This window comes from Octodon degus, unplaced genomic scaffold (assembly GCF_000260255.1).
Source record: "Octodon degus isolate 3935 unplaced genomic scaffold, OctDeg1.0 scaffold00093, whole genome shotgun sequence".
NCBI lineage: Eukaryota > Metazoa > Chordata > Mammalia > Rodentia > Octodontidae > Octodon > Octodon degus.
This window is the reverse complement of record NW_004524669.1, coordinates 4,275,096-4,300,417: the sequence shown is the minus strand read 5'-3', so window position 1 is coordinate 4,300,417 and position 25,322 is coordinate 4,275,096. Positions and strand designations below refer to the sequence as shown.

Here is a 25,322-nt window from a genome sequence, read left to right as displayed (position 1 = left end):
CTGTGTGTGCTGGGAATCTGACCTAGGGCCTCAAGCACACTGAGCAGCAGGGGCTTTGCCTCTGAGTTACACCCCCAGCCCTGGAGCCAAGATTTAAACCCAGGCAATCTGGATCCAGAATCCTTGCTTTTTACCCTGCTACTGAGTGCCCACCTGTGAAGTGGAAATAACTGTGCTTTCTTCACTGGGGTTATGGAGGCCTAGAAATAATAAACACATGAAAAGGAGCTAGGTGGTAGCTCTTATCACAATGATGCTTTGAGAACTTTGGGGACTAAGATTCTCCTCTGCCTCACCCATTCCTGGCCCCTGGCGCCGCCCCTGGCACCACCCCAAGCGCCTAAGTACTGCAGTCGTTCTGCCTTCCCCAGGGGCCTGCCCTGTCGGTATCTGTCTCTGCTAAAGGCACAAGGAGAGTGACCCAAAGCAAGAGGGACTCAGTCTAGTCTCAGCGTGGGAGGTTCCCAGCCAGCTCTGTTCCTAATCAGAGTATTATCACCAGACCAAAGCCCTACCACCAGCTGAATAGGTGAGGAAACCAAGGTTCTACGAGAAGTCCTTCTCTGGCAGCATGGCCGGTAGAGGCAAGACCCTACCCATCACCCCTTTGGTGCTGGTGCTGCTGGCCAAGTATGGGGTGGGGGTGGGGCTGCACCACAGCTGGCCATGAGTCACTGCTCTCCCTACCTCAGCCACAGGCTGACCCTTCAGAAGGCTGAAGCTGGACTGCATTCCCAAGTGAAGATATGAGCTGGAGGCTCCTGAGGAAGACTGACTTCTCTCTGCCGCATACAGCGGAGTTGGCCCTATCCAGGGCTCATGCGGGTGGACGTGAAGGTCCTGGGCCAGGGGCAGTGAGGAACAGATGTAAAAACTATAATAACTGGATGGGCACTGAGCACCCTGGAGGAGCAGCTAGCACCAGAAGGGTGGCCGCCCCTCAGATCTCGATGGCAGCTAAAGGGCATATTAATGAGCCTCAGCCCTCAACAAATCTGCCTCCCAGGAGCAGAGCCCAAGACTCTGCATTTAAAGCCAGCTAACTAAAGCCAGGGATATAGCTCAGAGGAGCAGCCTTTCCCCCTCCCACCAAAGAAAAAAAGCCAGCTGACTAGGCAACTGACGAGCTAGCACGAAGGTTGAAGAACCTGCATGGAGGCACTTGGACACAGGTCAGTCTCGGAAGAATTTTCTTGCCAAGACCAAGCATACCAGCTACATGACATCGGTTGCAGGGGTGGGGAGAATATTGAGAATGGAGATGAAAACAAAATTTAAGCAACACCAACCACTAACATTTTAACTTCTCTCCATCCCCATGCTAAGCCACACACATCCCCTAATGCTACAGCCAGCCCTGTGAGGCAGGGTCTATTCCTTTTCACAGATGCACAAACCAGTAGTTAGAGCTGAGGATATAGCTCAGTCACAGCAATAGTCCAGCACTGTGGTAAGGCCTGGGTTCAGTCCACTCCCTGGACACTTCCCACACGCAAGGGAAGCAGGTGCCATCAAGATCTGCCTAACCACACATAAATAAATAAATGTTTTAAAAAAAGGGCTGGTGAGATGGCTCAGTGGTCTAAAGCACCTACTTAGAACAAGCTTCGCAAAGCACAGGGACCGCAGTTCAATCCCCCAGCACCACATGCCAGCCAGCCCCGCCCCCTGGTGGGCTAAGCTGGACACACACACACACACACACACACACACAAATTTTAAAAAAAGATCCGCCTAAGACCTATTAGTTCAAATTGATAGTGTCTAAGATGTGCCCAGAACCACTCCTCTGTCTAATGTAATGGTGGATGTGTGTAGTCGCACTGGATGTCAGACAATCCCAGTTCCAGCTACATGTCTATTTTTTATTCAATATATTAAATATATTAATCAGAAAAGTCACATACTATAAATCCAGGAAAAATACACAAATATAAATGTCAGAATCTGTCATTTGTCTTTTTCCTCGGGTGACAGTTTATGTACATGTGAAAGGTAGGTGGGAAGAGAGCGAGTTGAAGGAGGCTGGGAAAGTTGACTGGGCTGGTGGGGGCCCATCCCTTCCTCCCAACCCCCACCTCAACCTCTTCCTTCCTGTATTTACAGCAGCATTCGGCTTATTTACAGCACAGCGGCATGTGTTAAAAACGGTTTATCTTACAAAAAAACATGAAGGCCAGGGCTAGGCTGAGGGAATAAGACAAACTGTTGGGTCACCCCCATGAATGCACCCCCTTCCCTGGACTTGAGCTTCCTGCCAACCTCGTAGAGCAGGTGAGGAGCTGAGTCAGTCTGCAGCCCGAGCCCAAGCCGGAGGATGCTCTGGGGGTCCGTGGGCCATGTTACTAAAGGCACCTGGGGTGGTGTAAGAGTGCACACGCTGTGCACACCTGCTAGGGGCCAGGGTCAGAAGGGCAGTGTATCCATGAAGATCTTGTCCACAATGGGTGGAGGGGGCACCAAGTCCTCCAGCTTGAGGTAGAAGATGCGCTGCAGGCCCTGGGTGCACAGGGTCCGCAGCTCGGGCAGTTTGCCCAACAGACGTGACAGGCAGCTAGCAGGCTGGGGCTCACCAGCCACAGCTGCCATGTGCTCCTTCAAGCAGCTGGCAATGCGGTTCTGCAGCTCTTCCACCCGTCGCGGCTCCTGCAGCCCATGCCGGTCTGCAAGAAGGGTGTAGGATCAGCTACCCAGCCAAGGACCAGCTGTTACCAGAAGACCCAGCTTCCCCCAGTCCTCCACAATGTGGCCAGCAACCTTTGGCTACAGTATGTTCCATGTGCAAGCCTCATCGTAAGGGTCACTTATCCTCAAAATCCAAGAGAGGAGCCTATGGCCAGCCAAATAACTCCGTGGATTAAAGCACCTGAAAGTAGGCTCAGGGGCTGGGGATTTGATCCCCAGCCTGGCATGCCAGCCCCACCCCCAGGGCATGCTGAGACAGGAATTGAGACTGGGTGTGGTGGGGCATGCCTATAATCCCAGCTCTTGGGAAGCTGTAAGCAGGCAGACCACTAGAGTCCAATCTAGTAGTGAGACCCTGAACACTATGTAGACCATTGCCTAAAATACAAAAAAAAAAAAAAAAAAAAAAAAAAAAAAAAAAGGGAGGAGCCCAGCCCAGTGAACTTGAATGACTTGTCCAAGGTCACAAAAATGAAATAAAACTTTTAACCCAGCTTCTCGGTTCTGGAGAGTTCTGGAGTCAAACAAGCTTGTTCTAGAGCCAACATTAGGACAGCTGACTTCAGACCCTACCACTTCCTCTCCAGCCCTAATACTTCTGATTCTGTTCTGTAGAGCCTAAGTTTCCTGAGGAATTTAAGCGAAAACCGGGGTCAAGGCACATTCTTTTTTTTTTTTTTTAAATGAATGACTTTATCAAAACATTAGAAAAGACAAAAAAAAAAAAAAAAAAAGAAGCAGTAACTTTTTTTTTTTTTTTGCGGAACCAGGGATTGAACTCAGGCCCTTGCACTTGCCAGGGAAGCGCTTATTCCGCTGAGCCATCTCCCTGGCCCATGATTTGTCTTTTCTAATGTTTTGATAAAGTACAGGGTCTCACTATACAGTTCAGACTCACAGTCATCTTCCTGTCTCAGCCTCCCCAGAGCTGGGACTACAGGTGAAGGCACATTCTAGTTCTTTGTAAAATAAAGAGACCTGGGGGCCAGGGAGATGGCTCAGTAGAATAAGCACTTGCCTGGCAAGTGCAAGGGCCCGAGTTTAATCCCCAGTTCCGCAAAAAAAAAAAAAGGGAGAGACCTGAATACCTCTTCACTTAACACCAGAGCCCATCATGCCTAATCACAAGTAACGAAGTTCCCAGGAGGATGGTCAGTTTGTGCTACTGGAAATCAGTGGTGGCCACATCTGGCCGAGACAGTTATCAGAGTAAGGCACAAGGAAGGCTTCTGGGGTGCTGATCATTACTCTGTGTGGCTGGTTATACAAGTGTAGTTTGCAAAAATTTATCATCTATGCACTTTCTTGGATGTTGTATAACTGGCAGGGAGATTATTTAATTTTAGGTTTCTTTTTTATCTTTGAGGGGGGTGTGCATGCCTGTGCACATGCATGTGTGGTACCAGGAATTGAACTTGGACCTTGTCCTTGCCAGGCAGGCGGCTTATGCCACTGAGCTATCTCCCCAGCTCTTTATCTTTTTTTTTAAGTGTACAATAGACATTGTTTATTAAATGCATAAAACCAAGTTCATTTCTTCTCAAAAATCTCAAGATTGAGCACAGTCTTTATCTTTTTGAGGTAGGGTCTCACTAGGTAGTCCAGCCTGGGCTGGAATCTGTGATCCTCCTGCATTAGTATCCCAAGCACTGGCATTACAAATGTGCCACCATGCCCAGCTAATAGGGAAAGTTTTATCTTTTTTGAGACAGGATCTCATTATGCAGTTCAGGCTGCACTGAGCCCACTTGGTAGCCCAGTTTGGTCTCCAGCTTGCCATGATCCTCCTGCCTCAGCCTCCCAAGTGCCAGGATTACAGGCATATGCCACCCACCACACCTGGCCTGATAAAGAGATTTTAAAAAACAAAGCAAAACCCTAAGCCAGACATATGGCACCTATGGGTGCATCCTGGGCAGTCTCGGGACACTCAAAGGCCAGCTTTGAGGTGAAATGAAGCTGAGCCCCCTCCAATGCCTGTTACCAACCTGAGAAGCAGATATCAACAACCCAAAATGAAGAGCCCAGGAGTGTTAAAGATGCCAGCTTGCTCGAAGTCCTATACAGTGCCCTCCTGAGAACCAATCAACCCTGACACCCAGACTTACTTGGTACCAGCCACTCACCAGTGATAAGGACAAGAGCAGAGAGACAGGCAAAGGCAGGAACATCAACAGCCAAACTGTGCAGGGACCGTGAGAAGGCCAGGATGCTGTCAATCCAGTCACCAAAGCCACGAGCACACTGCAACCGGTGCAGCACCAGGCCTGAGCAGAAGATGAGCTTCCCTTCGCCTGGCTTGGACCTGGCAGGAGAGGTTCAGAGGGCAGTCAGGGCTCAGGTGCACAGGGGCAAGAGCAGCAGAGAAGAGGCTGGGAGGATGAAAGGCCGCTCACCGGTAGGCCAGGCGGAGGATGAACAGCTCCAGGAAGGCTGACTCCAGCAGCAGGTCCTGGTCCCCTGGGAACAGCTCAGCAAAGCCGGGGATCTTCTCAGCCCATTTACGGATCACCTCCAGAGAACTGGAGAGCAGGTCATAGAACTGTTGCACATCGCCGGCATCCTCCTTTCCAAAACAGGGCAGCACCAGCTCCTGGAACTGGAAGGTGGCCCTGGGGTAAGCACTGCAGGCAGGACCCACACCAGCCACGGCACACTCAGATGCCAGATCTGACAGTGAGAACAGACACCAGATGGGGCCCATGCTCTTGCTTGTCATTTCCCACATCCAGTCCAGGGCTGCAGCTCCTGAAAGGAGCATGTGTTTCTAATTGGCTGTCCACTGAGGAGGCACACTTTTCCATCTGGTCAGCCCAGAAGGGGGCTCTTTCTCTGAAGAGCTGCGGTAGGGAGTGCCTCTTCTAACATGCACAAAGCACATGTTCACAGCAGCCTTCCCCAAGGAGGGGAAGGGCAGGCAGGGCCTCACCTTGGAGTAGTCCAGTTTGGCAGTGCTGGGCCCCGAGTCCAGGTGTGCCCGAACAAGGGAGGTAAGGAGATTGGCAGGGGAGGCATCTGGGGGCTGCTTAGGTTTTGAAGGTAGCCGGCCCCGTCGGCCTTTCAGGCTGTCTGTCCGGACAACTGCAAAGATGTTGAGCGGGGGTGAGGGAGGGATCTACATAAGAGACCTTCAGCCCAAGCAGTGCATATACCCTGCTGTTGAGCAGCACAGGACTCAAGACCCAAAGCCCCTGAAACCCAAGGAACCCTACAACGCTCCCACCACCTCTTTCACTAACCAAGCAGGTGCACACTGCCTTCTCCCACGTGGGCCCAAGGGCTTGGAGGGAATGGAACCTAAGGGGTAGACTTGCCCTCCTTGTGGGGCTCTGGGGCAGATGTCCAGAAACCCTGTCTTGCCCTGCCCTGTCCCATCAGGCTGCTGCTGCCCCACTGAGCCCCGTCCTGACACCCACCTTCCTTCACCATGCCCACAGCTAGGCACTTCTGGAAGCGGCAGAATTGGCAGCGGTTCCGCCGCCTCTTGTCCACAGGGCAGTCCTTGTTTGCCAGGCAGATGTACTTGGCGCTTTTCTGCACTGTGCGCTGGGGGGGGGGGGAGCAACACGGAACAGGCTGTCAGGGTGTGGGGTGGGGAGGGGGAAGCCCAGGGGAGGGGACTGTCCAGATCCTGCTGCTGAGGACGCAGACAAAAGCACTCTCTGTTCATGGCTATTTTTCTAACATTTGGGTAGCAGGGGAGGGAGAGTTGGAAGAGAGGGGAGAGTGAGTCCTGGAGATGGTGGAGCAGCTTCTGCTCAGGAAGGAAGATTCCCTGGGCCCAAGGCGAGGGGCTAGGGACCCCCATTCCAAGCAGTTCAGACACCTGTTTTTTAACAAGCCTGTCCACAAGCTCCTTCTCTGGGGCCCACAGAGCGGACAGAGGGCTGGGGGTGGGGACGGGAAGCTGCTAAGCAGGCACCCAGCACTGAGACAAATACACAGCCTGTTCCCAAGTCCACCCCCAGTGCTCAAGAACCAAACCCTCTGCCCAGATCCTTTCATCTCATGCCAGGAACATGAGTGCCTGGGGCCCCTTCCCACCAGGACCTGGGGGGATGGGAAGACAACCACAGGCTGGCCAAGGGAACCAATCCTACTGGGTATGCCTTCAGCTGGCAAACTTTACCCTCACTCAGCCCTCAGTGGTCCCCTACGCCCCTGCCTACCCCAGTGAACAGAAGGTCCCAGCCTGTGCATCTGTAGATCCCTAGGAAAATGGCCCACCTAGCAGGCCTGTCCACTTCTTACATGATAGAACCAGCTGGGAAGAGATGACAAGGGAGCCCACTAAAGACCCCAGTGGGGTGAGTGACTTGTCTGTCCCCAATGCCAACAGAACACCAGGCCCAGGGTAGCACTGTACCTTGAAGAAGCCCTTGCAGCCCTCACAGGTTCGGACCCCATAATGCTGGCAAGAAGCGTTGTCCCCACACACAGCACAGCGGCCCTCACTTCCACCTGGAGCGCCACTCCGGGCCTTGGCTGAGGTGACAGGTGCATCCAGCATCCCTGAGCTATCGAGGTGTGGGGAAGTGGGTGCCAAGCCTGGAAACGCAGCTGGCATGGAATAGCTCTCCCCCTCTCCCAGCTGGTGGGCAGCCTGTGAGGGGTATAACTTCAGGGAACTTTGCGCTGGGCTGGGGCCAGGCCCAGTGGGGGGACTGAAGGAAAAGAAGGCTGGTGGCTGTGGGGGCCCAGAAGCCTTGGGCAGCTGTTCTGTCCATGATCGAAGGCCTTCATAAGTCTGGCTCGGGGAGAAATGGCCAAATGAGCCATCCCAGGGAGAGAGCTGGGGTGGCTGGAAGCTGGGTGTGGATGGTGATGGAGCTGAGCAGGGACTTCCATAGTAGTCAGAACCACTAGAAGACAGGGTCTCATCTAGTGGGCCACTCAGGGTACCAGGGTAGCAACCGTACACCTGGAAGTCCTCGAACTTGAAGGAAGTAGAGGCGGGAGAGGTGGCTGAGGATGAAGACGTGGATGAGGCAGAGGAAGAAGCCGAAGAGCATGGCTGGACTGTTCCTGGCAGCTGGTACAGGAAGGTATCAAACTCGCCTGTGTAGCCATCCATGAAAGTACTAAAGCTGGGCAGGGCAGTGGGGCCAGCAGGGGCTGCCTCGGGGCTGGCCAGGTCCATGGTGGGCTTGCTGAGCTCAGGCGTCAGGGGGTCGTTTGCCAGGTGATCACAGGGCCCTGGGCTTGGTGCTGGTGTCCCATATTGGGCTTGGATACAGGGCATCTCTACAAAAGGAAGAGACCAACAGAGAGAAGGAAAAGAGTGAGTAAAGTCTGAAGCCTAGTGTCAAAATGCAGGCCCAGGACAGCCAGGTGGAGGCCTAGAGATGGGACGCGGGCTTCAGGGCACAGCCCAGAACCCAGGATTCCTGACCTCTGCCCTACGTGCCACAAAATCCCTGAGCAGTGGCCCAGCCTGAGTGGGTTCAGTCGGAAGGCCAGCCACACCCCAGCCAGCCTGGGAACCCCAAGGAAGGCATCCAGCCAGCATTTCTCTACTAGAACAGGGCAAAGCTGTGTTCCTCCAGCCTCCAGCTCCTCTCTGAGCAGGGAAGGCGTGGGTAGAGGCTAGGAGGAGGGAAGGAAAAGGCAGCCATAGGAGCCCCAGTGCCCCCAAAGCAAATTGGTTGTTTCTCCAATCAGGTACTTCATGGGAACATTCCCAGGTACACTCCAGCTCTGCATGTCCCATCTTCTCCTCGCCCCATAGTGCCTTGGGAGATGGACATCCTGGGAATAGAACAGCTGGGAGTGGAGGTCCAGCTGTGTGAGGTGGCCCAAGTCACAGTGCAACCCCTGGAGCTGGTCCCCACCTCCACCCTGCATGCTGAACAAAGGCATCAGATCCCACACACACCTCATTCTTGCCATCTGACCTGAGCACCCACTCTACTGCCTGGGATACTTCCAGAAGCAAAGAAGGGAACCCAGGACTCTTCACCATCTCCAGCTCCTCAGACGATTGGGTAACTGGCACCAGATCTTTGTGGGGTTTTTTTGTTTTGTTTTGTTAAGACAGGGTCTCACTATATAATTTAGATGGCTCTCGAACTTAGTTTGTAGCCCACGCTGGTCTAGAACTCATGGTGATCCTCCTGCCTCAATCTCCCAGATGCTGGGATTACAGGCATGTACCACCATGCCACCATGCCCAGCACAGTGCCATATATGCTGAAGGGAGGTGAAGGGGGAAGCAGAAGGCTCAGAGAACAGCGCTCTGGATGTCTAGAAGGGACAGTCCCTTGGGGAATTTCTGTGCTACATTTTGTTTATTTTGAGGCAGGGCCTTGTTATGTAGCTCAAGTTGGCCTCAAACTTGTGGCAATATCCCTGTCTCAGCCTCCTGAGTGTTTAAATTACAGCATGTACCACCATACCCAGCTATCTGGGGTTTGTTTGTTTGTTAGCTTTTTTGTTTTGGTTTTTTTTTTTGGTACTGGGAATCGAACTCACTACTTTGTGCTTGCCAGGCAAGTGCTGTGTCGCTGAGCTATATCTATATGCCCAGCCCTCTGGTTATAAGAGAACCCTTGGGAGTCCCACAAAAGCGTTAGAAGTGTTAAGCAGCTGGAGAGATAGCTCAGCAGCTGGAGAGATAGCTCAGCAGCTTAAGTGCCTGCCTGGCAAGAGCAAAGTCCTGAGTTTGATTCATGGGGTGGGAGGAGAGACAGACAGACAGACACAGACAGACAGACAGACAGACAGACAGACTCTACAAAAAGAAAAGAAATCTGTTAGTGGATTGACCAAGACATCCTGCACGTGTCTGGGTCTAACCCTAAATGTCAGCACCCTAAAGCACCTAAAGGGCTCAGGCAAACGGAATTACACATCCCTAATCCTGAGGCACTGAAGAAACAGACATTTCATTCAGGGATGATCCTTCAATTCACAGACTGGCCAAAAACCATGCAAAGAAGGTTCCTGGACAGTTTCCCCTCCCTACTGCCATGTGTAAGATCTACACAACTCTGGCCTCCCCCATCCAGGAAGCAAAAATAAATCAATCTGGAATGGAAAGTACCATAATCCAGGGGGACAACAATGGGCCAAAAGCTGTTACCATCTCCTGGTCAAGCACCCAGGAAGCCCACTGACCCCAGCCTTTCTCTCACCTCGCAAGGGCCAGATCAGGGTAGCCCCACCCTTGACCTACCACGACTCACAATCAACACAGACAAAAGAGCCCCTCGAAGCTTTGGCCCCACCTGCCCAGTGGTGCTGCCCACAGGCACACAGCACCTGCAGGAGATAAGGGTAGCCACGTCCGCTTGCACTGGACAGCCTGGGCAGGGATGGGCCTGGGTGGAGGAAGAAAGGTGGCAGCCACGCAGGACTGGGCGTTCATTCCAACCTTATTCAAATCCTGTTTCTCCGCTAGGACGTCCCACATCCGGATCAACCCCCACCAGCTCACACACGCCCCCGTGAAGGTACGTAGCAGCAGGAGATGTAGACCTACATAGAGCCCCATGGCGGGGACATCCCACAGGGAGGAGGAAGAGGCGGGGTTGAAGGAGCAAAAGGGAGAATCCGGCTTTGGGCAGGGCCTGGCAACAAGGTGGTTTGCACCTGCTATCCTCAGACTGCTCTCTGCCTGAAAAATCTAACTGGGACTCTTGGGGAAGGGAACATAGAGGCGATGAGCATCTGGGGCTGGAATGGGGGATAGCAAGTATCCTTCAGGTAGCACTTAATTTCCAAGCAGGTTTCCAAGGAAAAGCATTTCCACGTAACTATCTTTGCAAATAGGAACGCGGGCACACACATCCTACCTCACTGGATCCAAGCCACTGCTAAAACAATTCTCCCTATGCTTCCAGATACCCTGACCCTGACTCTAAGCGGAAATATTCCAACATAAAGCACGCACCTTTCCACAGTTCCAACACCAGCCTAGCCATTTCCTTCAATAATCTAGAGGCGTTCTGACAATTCAGGCAAAAAGTTCGAAGTGGAAATCCCTCCAAACTAAACAGCCTTTAAAATGCTTAACACACATACACACACACACACACACACACACACACACACACACACACACCCCATATCACACATTGGGGCATGGGACGAGGAGCTGACAGCCGGTGGAGATCGTTTTGGAAATCTTATTCTGGTTGGAATCGGAAGGGTCTCAGAGGCACCATGGTTTGCTGGGTACCTTCTCCCCACTGTACGACACCCCCACACCCCCGTCAGCATCAGGACTAGAGAGCCGAGCTCCTGCTTGGGCACCCTGGGGAGGTTGAACTAAGGCCAGCTGCTTGATGGGCAAGTCCACACTCCCGGCGACAACCTCAACCCCCGCGGCTGCTTCAAACTACCCCACCTCGCGTCCAGCAGACTCCACTCATGTGGGTCCTCATCCAGCTCCAGCCCCCGCTCCTTAATGCAAGAGCTACGTTCCCACCACGCTCCTGCAAGCGGACCCAAGAACACCCTTTCTGCCCGCGCGTACACCACCTTCATGCACCACCCAGAAAAGATGCACGCTCCCCGCGGGGGCACCTACCCGGCCTGCTCCTGCTTCCCCCGCCCGGGACCAGCGCCCCGAATAGCAACTTGGTCCCGCGTGCGCTCCTCCGACTCTTCTCGCGCACTCCCCCAAGTTTCGCAGCCTCTGCCACTGGGGCTCCCCGAGCGAGTCGGACCCACCTCTTAAGCGCTCCGTGACGCACAGGGAGGGGCGGGGGCGCCACTGACGCACGCGGCCCGGGGAGCTTTGGCCATACAAGGGCGCGGGGGGCGGTGCGGTTCCGGCGGGAGGCGGCCAGGGGGAGGCGCGGGGCCGGGGAGCCCGAGGGGGCGGGGCGAGGAGGGGGGCCTGGAATGTCTGTGCGCGTGACGCACGCGGGGTTCCATTGACGCAGGGAGCGCGGATTGTTTGATCTATAAATAGTCTCCTCGCGCCCGCTGCAACGGCTAAAAATAGCATCTCCCAGACCCACTAGGCTCCCTCCGCTGGACCGAGGATCCAGTCGGGCCCTCTAGGTCCGAAATAACCAGCCGAGAGGGCCAAAACCCGAGGAGAGGGCGCTCCAGAGCAGCGGCCGCAGGGCTTCCCCGGACCAGGATCTCTTCACCCTCCGGCTACCCCCGGCCCGGCCCCGCCTTTGCACCCTCCCAGCTCTTCCTGCAGCCCTTGGGTGTCACCCTCCGCCGCTTCTGGCCGTCCTCGTCAGGCAAGCCGGGGCACACTCTGGGGGCTTGCACCCCCGCCTCAGCCCAGGGCTCAGCTGGCCGTGCTTCACAGGTCTTCCCCAGAGTAGCTCTGAGAGGTGGACCCAGACGACACTGAACCCCCTGAGGATTCCTCTCGGAATCTCTCCTGCAGAATCCCCTCCCGGGCAGGGGTTTTGGGCCCAGCTCCACACGCTGTATTTGGTTTCTCATCATCCCCTTCCTCCCCATCCCTTACAGGGTAAATGCAGTCTAGTTGGGAAATCACCGAATTTCAGAATAGGGTGGAGTCTGAGAATTCTGTTCAAACTCGTGCCAACTCTTCCCCATTTTATAAATAAACAGGCTCAGAGAAATAATGACACTTGCTCAAGGTCACACAGCGAGGTGGTGGCACGCAGGGGTGGAAACTAGGTCCATGCACTGCACTTGCGAGGGGCTCATCATGTGCTCCTGTCATTGCCTCCGCCCCTTCTTCAGGATCAGGGAGCACCTGCCCTCCCACTTCACCACCAGCATGCGTGGGTAGAGCAACTCTGACCAGTAACCACCTCTCCTGGGAACAGACCGGGCTGCAGCCACCTGGAGCCCTTCCTGGTCCAGTTGTCAACCTGCCATCCCTATCCTGCTCCACAGTTGGGGTGCCCTTACTGAAGATAGAGGGAAGGAGGGGCTTAACATCCACAAAAGCGCTCCCCCCACTCTTACTGGGACTTCCAGCGCTTCCAGGTAAGTCAGTAATCAGCAAGTTTCTGCTGCCACTGAGCCTGCCCTCACATGCTGGGGCATCCGATGGCCAGCTCCTCGCTCCCACTCTTACCTCCCATCACAAGGCTCCCACACTCTCTCCAGTTCCCACTTCTGCCCACTCAGAAGTTCCCCCAGCACCTCAAAGTATTCCAGGCAGAAGCTATTATCTGTGCAGCCCCTGCCCAACACCCACCCCATCTCTGCTCCTAATGGCTCACATAGAACTGTTAATCTTTTAAGTTCTCTTTTGGAGTACCTCTTGAATTCCCTCACTCCTTTCTGAGTTCCTATTGCTGGCAGACAACACAGACATTCTAGCCCACACCCATTAAGAAAGCCACCCCAGGGGCTAATGGTGTAGATCCATGGGGGAGCATCGGTCATTTCTTTGAGACAGGCTCTTGCTACATAATTCAGGGTGACATTGCACTATGTAGCCCAAACTGGTCTTGAACTAGGGGTGAGCCTCTTGGCTTGGCCTTGCTAGTGCTGGGATTGTGGGCATGTGTCACACCTGGCCAGAGCCTCTGTCACATGCACAGAGGAGAAAGAACCCTTAACCAGCCTGTTTCTAAAGCCTCACCGCCCACCACAAATAGAGCAGGCTTCATATGACATTGTTTTTTTCCAGGAGTCTGGTCAAAACCTGCCACAGCTACCTTTTCCAACAGGCAATCCCCTAAAGACTCCCAAGTGTTCAAGGTTTTCTCAAACCTTCCAAAGTTGTTTTTATCCCTGCAATATGTATTGCAGGGCTGGGTAGATAGCTCAGTAGAATAAGCACCTGCCTGGCAAGTGCAGGGTCTTAAGTTCAATCCCTGGTACCATAATCAATCAATCAATCAATCAATCAATCAATCAAATAAACTTTAAAAAAGATATGTATTGCAGACTGGCCTTGAACTCACTTATGTAGCCCATACTGGCCTCCCCAGTGCTAGGACCACAGGTGTACACCACTACATCCAGCTATCTTCCAAAGATCTTCAAGGACACCCAGATGAAGGTGAAGGGTGGGCAGGATGGTGCCAACTGGACCCATTCAAATAGCCATCCCACCTCAGCCAAAATTTTGTTTTTCTTTCTCTTGGGCTTTTGCACAAGATTTCATTTAGATTTTTGTGGGATCTCTCTGAAAAATGATCCCACAGCTTTAAAAATGTTGGAAACCAATACTATAACTCAAGTCCTCTGAGTTTGAAAGTCAGGATCTAAGGATTCCAAGAGCAGCTGCATCTTCACTCCAGCGCTCACTCTGCGTCTGCTGATGAAACCAAGCCTAGCTTTGTCTGTGTCTGGCTCCCCACCCCTAGCCTTAGCTGCCTCCTTGCCCAGCAGGCCCTTCCTGAAGAAAATAAAAACAATTTTAATATCTTAGCAAAATCAGCCAAGACCATGTTCTTCTCACCATCCAGTAAACACACGTGTATCACCCTGCCCTGACCCATTTGTGCTGAAAGCCAGCTTTAACTCAGTCTTGAGGGTTGAATACCTCTCTGAGCTGCTGTAGGTTGTGGAGGCTGCTGCCCTACACTCAGAGGAGGGTAAGGAACTGCAGCTGTCACCTGGCTATGCTTTGAGGAACAGGGATGATGGTATCTGAATATACCATATGTAAAAACAAGTACTGTAAATGAGGAAAAGGACACAGCTGGGGCCACCCATGGAGGCACTTGTGTATAGCCTTTAACCCAGAAGGAAAAAGGTAAAAGGGGCTTAGGGATCCCAGGTTTTATCCCCACTGGTTGGAAACCCCCCTGCCCCCAGACCTCCAAAGGAGATAGGTGGGGGTGGGGTCCAGCCAAATGGACCTCCAAGGAATGGCTTAATTGACAGCTGCTGGTCCCGGATGAAACAGAGAACACTGATGGACCCTCCAATCCAGCCTCCAAGGACAAAATTGGAATAAACAGGAGAGAAAGAAGAAGGACATAAGGCCAGGCTATTGTAACACAGGACAGGAAGAGAAGATGTCAAGTCAGAGACAAAAACCAGCCCCACCCAAGTCAAGCCCCACAGTACAACCTCCCATTCTGCTTCACCACCCGGGCCCCAGATAAGGTTCTTGAGCTAAGTGTTCCCGCCACCCACTTCTGCCAAGATGTTTCCCCCATGGGGCACATGTTCTTCCCTCTGTTTGAATCCTGCTGATGTTCCAAAACTTCAGCTCACATGCTGCCCCCCACGGCTCCACCCCAACTCTTAATACTAAGCACTTTCTCGCTGCAGGGAGGACAAGGGAGGCAGGTACCAGGCAAAGGTCAGACTTTAAGCCAAGGCCCCGCCATGGATTCCTCCATTTACCACTTATCCAGATTTGAAATACAGCTTGCAGTTTATGTTTGAGGAAATAGAAACTCAGGGGCAGGTTCAAACTCAGGTCTTCCAACTCCCAGGTTCATGCTGACCCACATCCTTGGTCCGAGGCTCTGGCCTTGGGCCTCCAGGGCTTTGATGCTTCTAAGTGCACCAGAGAACCATGCACACACATCTCCTGTTAACAGCTGCCTACAAGATGACCCCTGACGAGACTGGGAGCTTTCTTCATGGGACTTGAGTATGTTCACTCTGGAAAAGTGTTCAAATTATATTCCTTACTCCTTTCTTTTTCTTTTTTATACTAGGAACTGAACTCAGTACCTTGCATTTGCCAGGCAGGCACCGTGCTGCTGAGCTATCTTCCCCAGCCCTATGCTCCTAGGATCTTATATTTATGGTATACACACTTTCCTATATGTATGTTTTTGTTTTTGTGGAACCAGGGATTGAACTCAGGCCCATGTGCTTGCCAGGGAAGCACTTATTCCACTGAGCCATCTCCCCAGGCCCCCTGTATATATGTTATACTTCTCTAAAAAACTTTATTAAAAAAAGACACAACTAAGTGGGAGACAAATATATTAATTAATCAATTTGGGGGGGCACTGGGGCCTTCCCTATGCTGCATTTCAGCCTCCACTCCCACCCCCACAGGCCACCTTTCCCTTTCTTTCTTTCTTTTCTTTTTTTTTCCAGTACCAGGAATTGAACTCAGGACCTTCCAAGCGCTTATTCTACTGAGCTATCTCCCTGGCCCCACCTTTCCTTTTTTGAGGCAGGGTCTTGACAAGTTGCTAAATTTCCCAGGCTACAATCCAACTTGCAATCTTCCTGCCTCAGTCTCCTACAGCATACTAGGCTTACTGGCAAGCGCCATCACGCCTGATGAGACATACTCATTTAAACAGATGCAGCTAGAATTTACTGAGCATAAATTTATTCAAGTGCATGTATCTGAAATCAAAGTGGCTGTTTCCTATTACACATTTGTTCTATCAAAATATACTGGGCCGAGGAGATGGCTCGGGAGGATAAGCGCTTCCCTGGCAAGCACAAGGGTCTGAGTTCAATCCACGGTTCTGCCCCCCTCCAAAAAAAGACAAAATATACTCAGAGCACAACTAGAGCTAGGAGGGACCACATTTGACATCAGAAAAGGGGCTACCCACTGTCAACACCGTATACTTGAGGCCAGGGATTTCTGTGCTCAAGACTCCTATCTCTGAAATGTGTGAACAACCCAAAGCACTGTGCCTCCACCCTGGCAGGAGGACCTTTGTCCATCCTTAACAATAAGTAGGGGCCAGGGAGATAACTCAGTAGAATAAGCACTTGGTTGGCAAGCACAAGGGCCTGACTTCAACCCCTGGTTCCGCAAAAAAAAAAAAAAAAATCAAAATAGTAAGTAGTCAGGGCAGGCCCCAAATGGTAGCCTGTGTCCAATCTTTCCCCATCCAAAAGAGTGGTCAAGAAGTTGGGTAAACAGGAAGTAGAACTGCAGGCCCCTTTCCCACGCCCCTCCCTCTGCTGAGCAGAGGGCAAGACCTTGTCCTACTTTCATCAAGACCGTCCCCACCCATGGGCCTCCACTCTTTCCACAGGGTGGGAAGAGGGAGTGGGCTCTGCCTTCCCCACTGAGAAGAGGCCCCTGGAGCTTCCCCTCCTCAGCCCCAGGGCTTGTTGCCATCTCTGACCCAGCCTCTTCCTCTTCCTGTCCTGGCAGTGGGCAGGGGGATTGTGCCATGGGATGGGAAGCGCTGCCTGCTGCCCAACGGCTTCCCAGAGACAGCTATGGGGACTGAGTGTGAAAGGTCAGGCCCTGGCTATGGCTCTCATCACCTGGCCCTGACCCCAACCTGCCACTGACCATAGATGCAGCTGCCTCCCTTAGAACAGTCACCCAAAGACACAGGAGGTTAGCTATTCCCACCCCTACCCCCAGCTCTCAGCAGGGGCAAAAGATGGTAGAACTACCACAGGCATTTTGAGGCTCTGAGTGACAGAGCCAGTCCCTTGCCTTCCTTGAGACCAGGCCCCAGTGCTGAAATGGAACCTGGACCCCCAGATCCTGTAGCAAAATCGGTGGGTTTGGGCACAACAAGTCAGAATCCTTAGTTGAACTGCAAGGTCAGTATTATCTCCCACTGTGAGAACTAGCCCCACCGGTCCCCTCCAAGGCTCAGGGAAAGGAAATAAAAGCATGTCCAGAGACATGGCTCCACCCAGCACTGAGAAAATTCTGGGCTCTGTACACAACAAGCACTCAATATGCTGGGGAGACTTGATAAATTAGGTCAGTGCATGGCCACAGAGGCCATCTTCAGTCCAGTGATTTCACTACCCCACCTCCCTCGAAGCCAGACAGCATAAAGGAGTAAGATCAGACTTCAGGATGAACAGATCAGGACTGGAAAGTGCAGGCGAGATGAGAGCACAGCTGGGAAAATTGCACACACACACACACACCCCACAGCTGCCTCCGTGCCCCGGAAGTCCATTCGGCTCCTGGCCGGGTCGACCCTGCACTCAGGGTTTCCTGTCACCACCTTGCAGAACATGGACAACCACCAGGTTCCCCACCCTGCCCGAAGGCTCCACCCAGCCTCCGTGGGCAAAATGTCAAATTCCAAAATAAAACCCCTCTGATAACAAGCTCCAGCCGGAAAGACTGATGTACTTTCCTATTGTTAACATATTTTTAGTCTCAGGCTCTGGATTCATTTAGAGACTCACGTTCAGAAAAGGGGAAAAAAAAATTTTTTTTTGAGAGCTGAGAAGGAAAGCACAAGAGCCTCCCCACGTAAGGAGCTGCTGCTAATTCTATGCCAGGCCAAAGCCCCTGGCTCAGGTCCCAGGGAGCGTGCTTGTGGCAAGCTGATGGGGACTTGCCAGACCTCACTCCATCCCTGCTTCTCAGGCACCAAAAGCAGCTGGCAAGCTAGACAGATAAGGAGAACAGGCAAGTAGCTGAGGGCTTAGAGAAACCCAGGCCCCAGTCCAGCCACCCAGTGCCACCCAGCTGGGAGGCTTGGAACCCCCACACAGGCCAATCCTCAGGGCCTCTAATGGCCACCAAACTCACTCATAAGTCCCTCCCACCCAAGCAACTACTCCTTCATCCAGGCCAGGTGGGAGTGGAGGCTGTCCCTGAGGGCAGCTTCTAAGGAAGAAGCAAGCCAATGTCACCTATTCCTACACTATGGGTTCTCAACCCCAGTGTCTTCTCAAATCCAGCTCTTGTCACCCAACTATGGGCACATTGCACTCTCACTCCTCAGGAATATCAGCCACTCTTGCCTGCTTCCTCCTTTTGCCAAGGCCAAAGGGTTTAGCAAAACAGTCACAATGAAAAAAAAATCAAACAGCCCAATTCCTGTGCTTCAGTGGCCCCATGCCCACCACTTACCAGATTCCTTCCTCTCAATCTGCTTGGACCCTCAGAGATCCTGGACAACACAGGCAGAATCCAGGTCCGTAGGACCTTGGCCCACAGCCTCAAGGAGCCCTGTGGGGAGAGACACGACTACCCGGTCAGCCTGTCCTCCCAGGCTGAAGCCTTGTACCGGCTGAGCGGGCTCAGGATGTGGAACTGTCTCCAAGCCAGCGTGTCCTCCTCTGTTTATATAGCAGAAACCAGAGCCGGCCTCTGGGGATAGGGGAGCCGCCTCAGGGCCCTCTTGGCTGGGGCCTGACTTTGGCCCAGGTCAGCAAGAGCCCAAAAATAGTCAGCTGATGGGAGCCCCAGAGTGAGCGTGACCCTGGGCCTATGCCCAGGCCTGGCAGACAGGTGCCCACGTCACAAGACCAACAGCTCTAGCACTAATGGGGCCCTGGCTGGCAGCCCCTTAGGGTGGCCTTGGCAGTATATTTGGCATGAGAATTCCGCCGAAGCACCACCATCACCCAGACAACAAGGTAAATACAAGGACTTCTAGCACTTGCACTGCTATATATCCAGAAGGAGCCTGGGTGCTTGGGAATGTGGGTCTAGGCTGCGGCCAGCAGTGGGGGGTGCGCAGAGGGAGACACCTGACCACGGCTGTCATCTGGACTCACGTGTTCCCCAAATCCAGATCTCCAGCTGACCAGGAACACCTACCCCTTCCACTTACAGTAATCCCTCTCCCTGTCCCCAGCACAAGGTTGGTGGCACGGAGCCTGCTGTCCTCAGAATTCCAGGTGCACAGGCAGCTCAGTTCCCAGCACCAGAGGCTCTGCTTCCCAACGCTTCCCCTCCCCCACTCTAGGCTCAGACTGGAACCCCCCACCTTCCCATCCCAGCCACCTCTCTGGAACTCCCTGGTGTTTTGGAACCCTGAACACCAGTTCCAAATGAGCCAGTGTGCTTGGGGTGGGGGAGGGAAGGAACTAGGGGAAGACACTGAGTTCTGCTCCTTATGGGATCATCTAAGCCTGAAGGGGTGCTGCTCAGAGATGGTCCTCTGTTCCAAGGAAAAAGGCAGGGAAGAAAAGAAGGAGTCTCAGGGCCCTGTTCAGGATGCCAGGTCAACCCACAGTTCTCTAAGGTACGATGACTCTAAGCCCCATCCCAGTATATCAGGGCCCAGGGAAAGGTCTGTTGGAAATCCCATTCCCTCACCCACAGACCAGCTTGTGCCTTCTCTGAAAGTATCCTCAAGACAAGGAAGCTGTGTTCTCCTCCATTAGACAGGTCCTGGGCTTGCCAGGAATCCAGCAGATCTGGATCTGAGGCCTGAATACACATCCTCACTGCAGGCCTTGGGAAGTCATTAGCCCCTCTGTAACTTTTCTCATCTATAAGGAAGCAGAGGCACTTAGAAGGTCAAGGATCCCTGTGGCCATGACCAAGACACTGCATGGATTGTGGAGGTTCTGTCCCTGCGTTCCCACTTGTAGAGGCTACCTCCCACACCACAGATGCCACAGGGCCCACAGACCTGCACGGTGGTGACAGGTGGTCACTACCCTGTTAGGGAGGGAGGTGTAGTCCAGGCTGCCTTCGAGCACTCCCTTGGTACAGTATCCCCTCCCTGGAAACAGTCCAGACTCCCACAATGTCTACTTACCCCCCTGGCTATACTCACAGCTTCCTGGAGCCAGGTACATGCTGCCTGGAGAGCAGCTGTCATCCCTTTGCCTCACCTGCCTATGTCACCTGGGCCCAGAGCCTCCAGCCTACAGTACCAAGAAAATAAGGGTTTCCCATCTCCACCCCTCATTATTCTCATCTCTGAAGAAATCAGATCTCTCCGCGCTGAGTAGCACCTCCTCTGCTGCCTCTGCTAAGGTTTTCCCCTCCAGCCCCCAAACCACATCCCCTTTAGGAAGCTCCACGCCTCCCTCTGCCTCCCAACCCCACCTGCTCTCTATAACTTTTTTCATTAAATGGTCAAGGAGCCCTGTGGCCATGGCCAAGACACTGGATGATTTTAGAGGGACCCAGAGGGGCACAAAGGCCATCGGCAGGCACTTACCACGCTCAATGGACCAACAGCCTTGGTCTTCCAGGACTGGCAGAAGCCAAGACACCAGGGCATGGCCAGGGTGGGCCTCTGTCCATGGTGGAAGCCTACGGAGAGAAAGTGAGTATGAGCGAGGGGAGAGCAGCCAGCACAGGCATCCCCCAGGGACAGCACAGCCAGGGGACACAGGAGTGAGAGGGAGTAGGGGCAGTGGGCAGGCCAGGAGGTAGAAGGAGCCAGCCCCTGGACTTCCCTGGATCTCCCTGGCAGAGCTTTAGTGTGGGGACCATTCCTCAGATGACTGGCTCAGGGAGGTGGAAGGTATGGACAGGAGCTGCTGACAGCATACCAGAGCCACAGTAATCCAGAGATACGGAGTGGCACCTGGCACCTCAGCCCTAGGTCCTCCATGCGCACAGAACAGCATGAGGTAGGCAGACAGAATGGAACTGTTGGGATGGCAAGGCAGAGAAGCCCTCTCCAGTAGGGAAGCCAGCTGCACCCCAAAGCCTTAAGAGCTCCCAGGAAGCAGTCAGGCTCAGGATGCTGTGGTTTGATTCCTCTCATCCTCAAGCCAAACCAGACCTGCCCTGAAGGCATCCTGAGCAAGGACAAAAAAAAAAAAAAAAAAAACCTCAAGAGCCCGCAGGAGATGTGGCTCCATGTCCCAGCTCCAGCAGCCTTCAAATCCAAGTAATGGCGTTCTCAAGAACTCCAGTCCCCAAATCCTGAGCCCTAATCCTAAACCTGGACTTAAGGGGGTTAAGAGCACAGATACTGGATCCCAGAGTATCTGAGTTCAAGTACAGGCTCTACCACTTATTCCCTCAGGCAAATGGCATAATCTCTTTCTGCCTCTCATTTGTAAAAATAACAGTCTGGCTCACTCCTGTAATCCAGCACTTGAGAGGCTGAGGCAGGAGGATCACTTTGGGACCAACCTGGGCAGCATAGTGAGTTCATGCGTGAACTACACAGAAAGCCCCTGACAAACCCCACAGTCATAGGGTTAGCATCAGGCTTCAAATGCGTTAATACTGTAAAGGACATGGAAAAGTGCTGAATAAAATATATGTGTAATATGACGTTATTAGGAAACACTACACGAGAACACACAAAAGCTAGCCCCAGATTCTAGTTCCTACTCCAAACCACTTCATGGCACCTGGCCTCTCCTTCTGGAGCAGAAACCACTGTACTCACCAATCCCAGCCTCCTCAGCTCCCCCAGCCTCACTGATGCCATAGTCCAATCAAGCAGGACACCCTGACCCCATGTCTCCCCTTCTTCCTGCCTCATTTAGAAGGACTCTCCTCTCTCAACTGGGCCCACGGGGAGGGCAGGACCAGCCAAGGCACAGCTACTGGCCTGCTCTCAAGGCCCAGATGAGGTCTGAGAAATAGAAGTGGTAGATCTGTCCAAGGTGGGAGGTGGAGGGAGGTAGGAGGAGGGTGTCCCGGAGGTGGGTCACCGGCTTCCTCTTGCTCCTGATCCCTGCTTCAGGGCCATGGGCCAAGGGCAGCTCCTCTGCTATGTGCTACCCACACCTTTGCTTGCAGAGGTGCCAGCACCCCTCATGAAACTGAGGGTAAAATGAGTGGGATAGGAAGGGTACAGGAAAGGAAGGGGGGAAGGAGCTCAGACCGGAGCAGCTGGAGCATTTCTAACCCCAAAGGGAAGGCCAACAGAGGCTTCAAGCCTCCCCTAGCCTGTGTACTATCTGCTTCCCAGAATGATGTCACCCTCCTGCACCTCAGAAATGGGTCTAGAGAAAGCTGGAGCCCCAACTTCCCTGTCGAGGAAGGGAAGGAGAAAGGCCCAACAGCAGCTATTACCACCATGCCCACCTGAGCACCCAGGTCCTCTCCACCCATGTCTGAGAACAGGAAAAAGAGCCCAGAACCCAGCTGGTGCTCAAACTATCCACAGAGCATCACAGAGCAGGTGCCTGATCCCACCTCCTGTCCCAGGTCAAACTTCTCAGCCAGGGCATAATGGCACACACCTGTAATCCCAGCATTTTGGGAGGTCGAAAAAGAAGGGGTACAAGTTTGAGCCCAGACCACAACTTACTGAGACCCTGTCTCAAAAATTATACAAAAAGAGCCGGGGAGATAGCTCAGTAGAGTAAGTGCTTGCCTGTTAAGTGCAGGGTCCTGAGTTCAATCCCCAGTACAGCAAAAAAAAAAAAAAAAAAAAAAAGGCTGGCCAAATAGCTTAGTAGAATAAAGCGCCTGCTTTGGCAGATCCCTGGTGTGCCTGCCAGCCCTGCCCCCGGTGTGCGATAAGATAGCGATCAACACTGGGCATGGAGGCCCACGCCTGTAATCCCAGAGTTTAGGAAGCTGAAAACAGGAGAATCTCTGAGTCCAATCTATATACTGAGACCCTGTACAACCTATACTAAATTCAAATAATAATGCAAAAAGAGCTGGGAATATAGTTCAATATGGAGGCTTTAGGTTCAATCTCTAGCACCACAACACGAAACAAAATCTTCCTCAGCAGTCACAGCACAAGCATTTGCTAAGAAGTCAGTATGAGCTGTGTAGTATGTCACAAACGAGATGTGCAAAACAAAGTGCCAGGGCCCTGGGAGGCTCCAACCCGGGAGAGGGCCAAGGTCAGTTACCATCAGCTCTGTGCAGAGTACAAATGCTGGGCTGAGTGGAGAAGGAAGTAGTAGAGCAGGAGACCTGACTTTCACATACACCCAGCTTCTGCTTTCCCTGCCACTTTCCCTGCCCGTTGCCACCCTGTGCTCACCAAGTGGGCCTTCCTCTCCACCCACAGCCTCAGCATTGGCTGTTCCCTCTGCCTGGAAAGTCGCATCTAACTGGTGGCTCCTCCTCCCCAGCCAGGTTTCCACTCCCACCTCAACTCCTCAGACAGCCTCCAACCCAGAGCCTACTTAAACCTATTTTCACTCTCTCCATGGTACTGTTATTTGCTCACCTGTGTATCCTTACCCACATACACTGTGGGGATGCTAACACTGGAGCCCCAGCTCTAAACTGCACTAGCTGTGCTGGATGGAATGGAGAGGGGGCCCATAAGCCTGGCCTGGAGCTGGGCTAGAAACGGGGCTGGGTAGAGGGACATTACTGCTAAGGAAAGCGTAAACAGTGCAGTTTGTCCTTAAGTTGAGTCACAAACTTGACTTCAAACCCCACCTCCTTCAGATTCTAGGTCGACCCCTTCATGAACCCACAGGAAACCTCCTCATACTCCTTATCAAGTTAAGACCTGAGTCTTTCCCTGCCCCTTGCAACAAGGCATAGGTGATCCTTCCTGTAGCTCCCGTAACTTCCTGGGCACAAGCACCACACTAACTGGCCAGTGCTCCTACTCAGAAATGTGTACACAGTACAACTATTAGCAACAGCAGCTGAGATTTGTTGAACAGCGTGTAGGAGACAACATTTATTCAGCACTTACGTGCATTTTCTCATTTCAGCCTTAAACGCTATGAGAAATGGGTTATGCTGCACACTTCACCAAAAGAAAACTAAGCCCCAGAAACATAAAGAAACTTTCCCAAGGCCCACAGCTAGGAATTGGCAACCCAGGCTTTCCAGGTCTAGGAACTCAGTCCCCTCCTTGGACAGTATAGTAAGAAGGAAGCTCCAGTTTCACAGAGCAGTCTCATGGCCCAACCTCCAAGCCAGATGCAGAGCCTGAACCCTGCGCTGACTTTCTTACCTCCTCCACAGGGTCCACATTTCTCATTAGTCACATTCATCTTGCTGGTCTTGGCCCATCCTCTTGCCCTGACACCATGACCCAGAATCTTGTTTTTATTTTACTGCACTTTTGTCATCTCTCTCAGCTCTGGTTCAGAGGCAGCTGGCTTCCTTTTAAAATCTTCATCCAAGTCATGACCTGCACGTTCACTCCGTACTTGGTCTAAGGATAAGCTCTGGGGCCGCCAGACCCAAGTCCAGGCAGACAGCAGCCCTGGAAGGCACTGGCACCCTTGGGTTTGTCTGCTGGGAACCTACTCACTGCAGCTCGGCCTGTGTTTTGCAGCATGTACATAATACTTGCCTCGAAACGCAGATTAAAAACTGCCAGTGAGCCACCTCTACAGGATCTCTCCTGTCCACCAGGTTGCCCTATCAAACAAAAACGCAGGCATAAAAAGGGAGTATGCCCAGGTCAAGGAGTTCTCAGCACTCTTCTCAGCTACAAGACCATTGTCAAGAGAGGAAAAAAAAAAAAAAAAAAAAAAAAAAAAAAAAATCAGGCAGAAGAACACTGAGAGACACAGGCTGCGCGAGCCCCAGAGGCGCGCCCCACCCGTGCTCCCCTCGGGCCCACGAAGGGCTGCGGCGCGAGGCCTGTTCCCCCAGACTGGGTCTGCTGGCAGCCGGGCTCCCAAGCTCCTGGAACCCGTTCCCTCGTAGCCAGCGGGGAAGTGGAAGGAATTTCTCTGGCCTGGCCACTTCCAGGGCCCCTCGCGGGCCAAACCCCACCCTTGGCGGGCTAGGGAGAGAACGCGTTGGCCGCCGCTGTTGGGGCAGACTCGGATCCAGCAGGTCCCGCGGGGAACCCAGTCTCTCTCCCCTCGCCCCGCTCCCCAGTTTCCAAGCAGGGCTCCCAGCGAGGCTGGAAGCCCGACCCGAGCATCGGCTAAGGTCCCGGCTCCCGGCCTCCGGAGGAACCCCTTCCCAGGCCCCTCACCTGGCCCGGCGGGCTCAGCTCGCCTCTGCACCCCCGCTTTCTGGGGTCGCGCCCCTGCCCGCGCGGAGCCTCTCTGTGCTGCAGCGGCGCCCATGCCGGGCCGGGGTCGCAGGCGCAGTCCACGGTCGTCGCCTAGCGTTCCTGCGGCCGCACCGCCGACGCCCGGCGCCCCCAGCCCGGGAAGCCCCCCACCCGCAGTTCCGGCTGTGCCCCCGCCCCCGCAGCCCGCGGTCGCCCGCGCGC

General features: G+C 53.3%; 1 protein-coding gene across 5 annotated transcripts; it reads right to left on the bottom strand.

Moving 5' to 3' along the window:
• Positions 1–1,841: 1,841 nt before the first annotated feature.
• Positions 1,842–25,227, bottom strand: Nr4a1 (nuclear receptor subfamily 4 group A member 1). 5 transcript variants are annotated; one of them, XM_023722617.1, is made up of 9 exons: positions 25,080–25,206; positions 24,444–24,511; positions 20,409–20,503; positions 7,052–7,929; positions 6,102–6,231; positions 5,615–5,766; positions 5,082–5,284; positions 4,812–4,990; positions 1,842–2,663 (listed from the first exon to the last, which is right to left on the bottom strand). In XM_023722617.1, exons 4-9 carry the CDS (start codon positions 7,925–7,927, stop codon positions 2,407–2,409), a joined length of 1,797 nt encoding a protein of 598 aa, XP_023578385.1. In that variant the 5' UTR covers positions 7,928–7,929; positions 20,409–20,503; positions 24,444–24,511; positions 25,080–25,206; the 3' UTR covers positions 1,842–2,406. The 5 variants fall into 5 exon arrangements, with proteins under 5 accessions (XP_023578385.1, XP_023578383.1, XP_023578384.1 ...); XM_023722615.1 differs by lacking the exon at positions 24,444–24,511 and having other exon boundaries at positions 25,080–25,227; XM_023722616.1 differs by lacking the exons at positions 20,409–20,503; positions 24,444–24,511; positions 25,080–25,206 and adding an exon at positions 19,009–19,030.
• Between the last annotated feature and the right edge of the window lie 95 nt (positions 25,228–25,322).

Coding starts and splice junctions, on each gene's coding strand:
- Nr4a1 (XM_023722615.1), bottom strand. CDS start 7,927: ATGCCCTGTATCCAAGCCCAATATGGGACACCAGCACCAAGCCCAGGG. Junction 5,285..5,614: donor CCAAACTGGACTACTCCAAG/GTGAGGCCCTGC, acceptor GCCACCTTCCAG/TTCCAGGAGCTGGTGCTGCC. Junction 4,991..5,081: donor ATCCTCCGCCTGGCCTACCG/GTGAGCGGCCTT, acceptor CTCTCCTGCCAG/GTCCAAGCCAGGCGAAGGGA.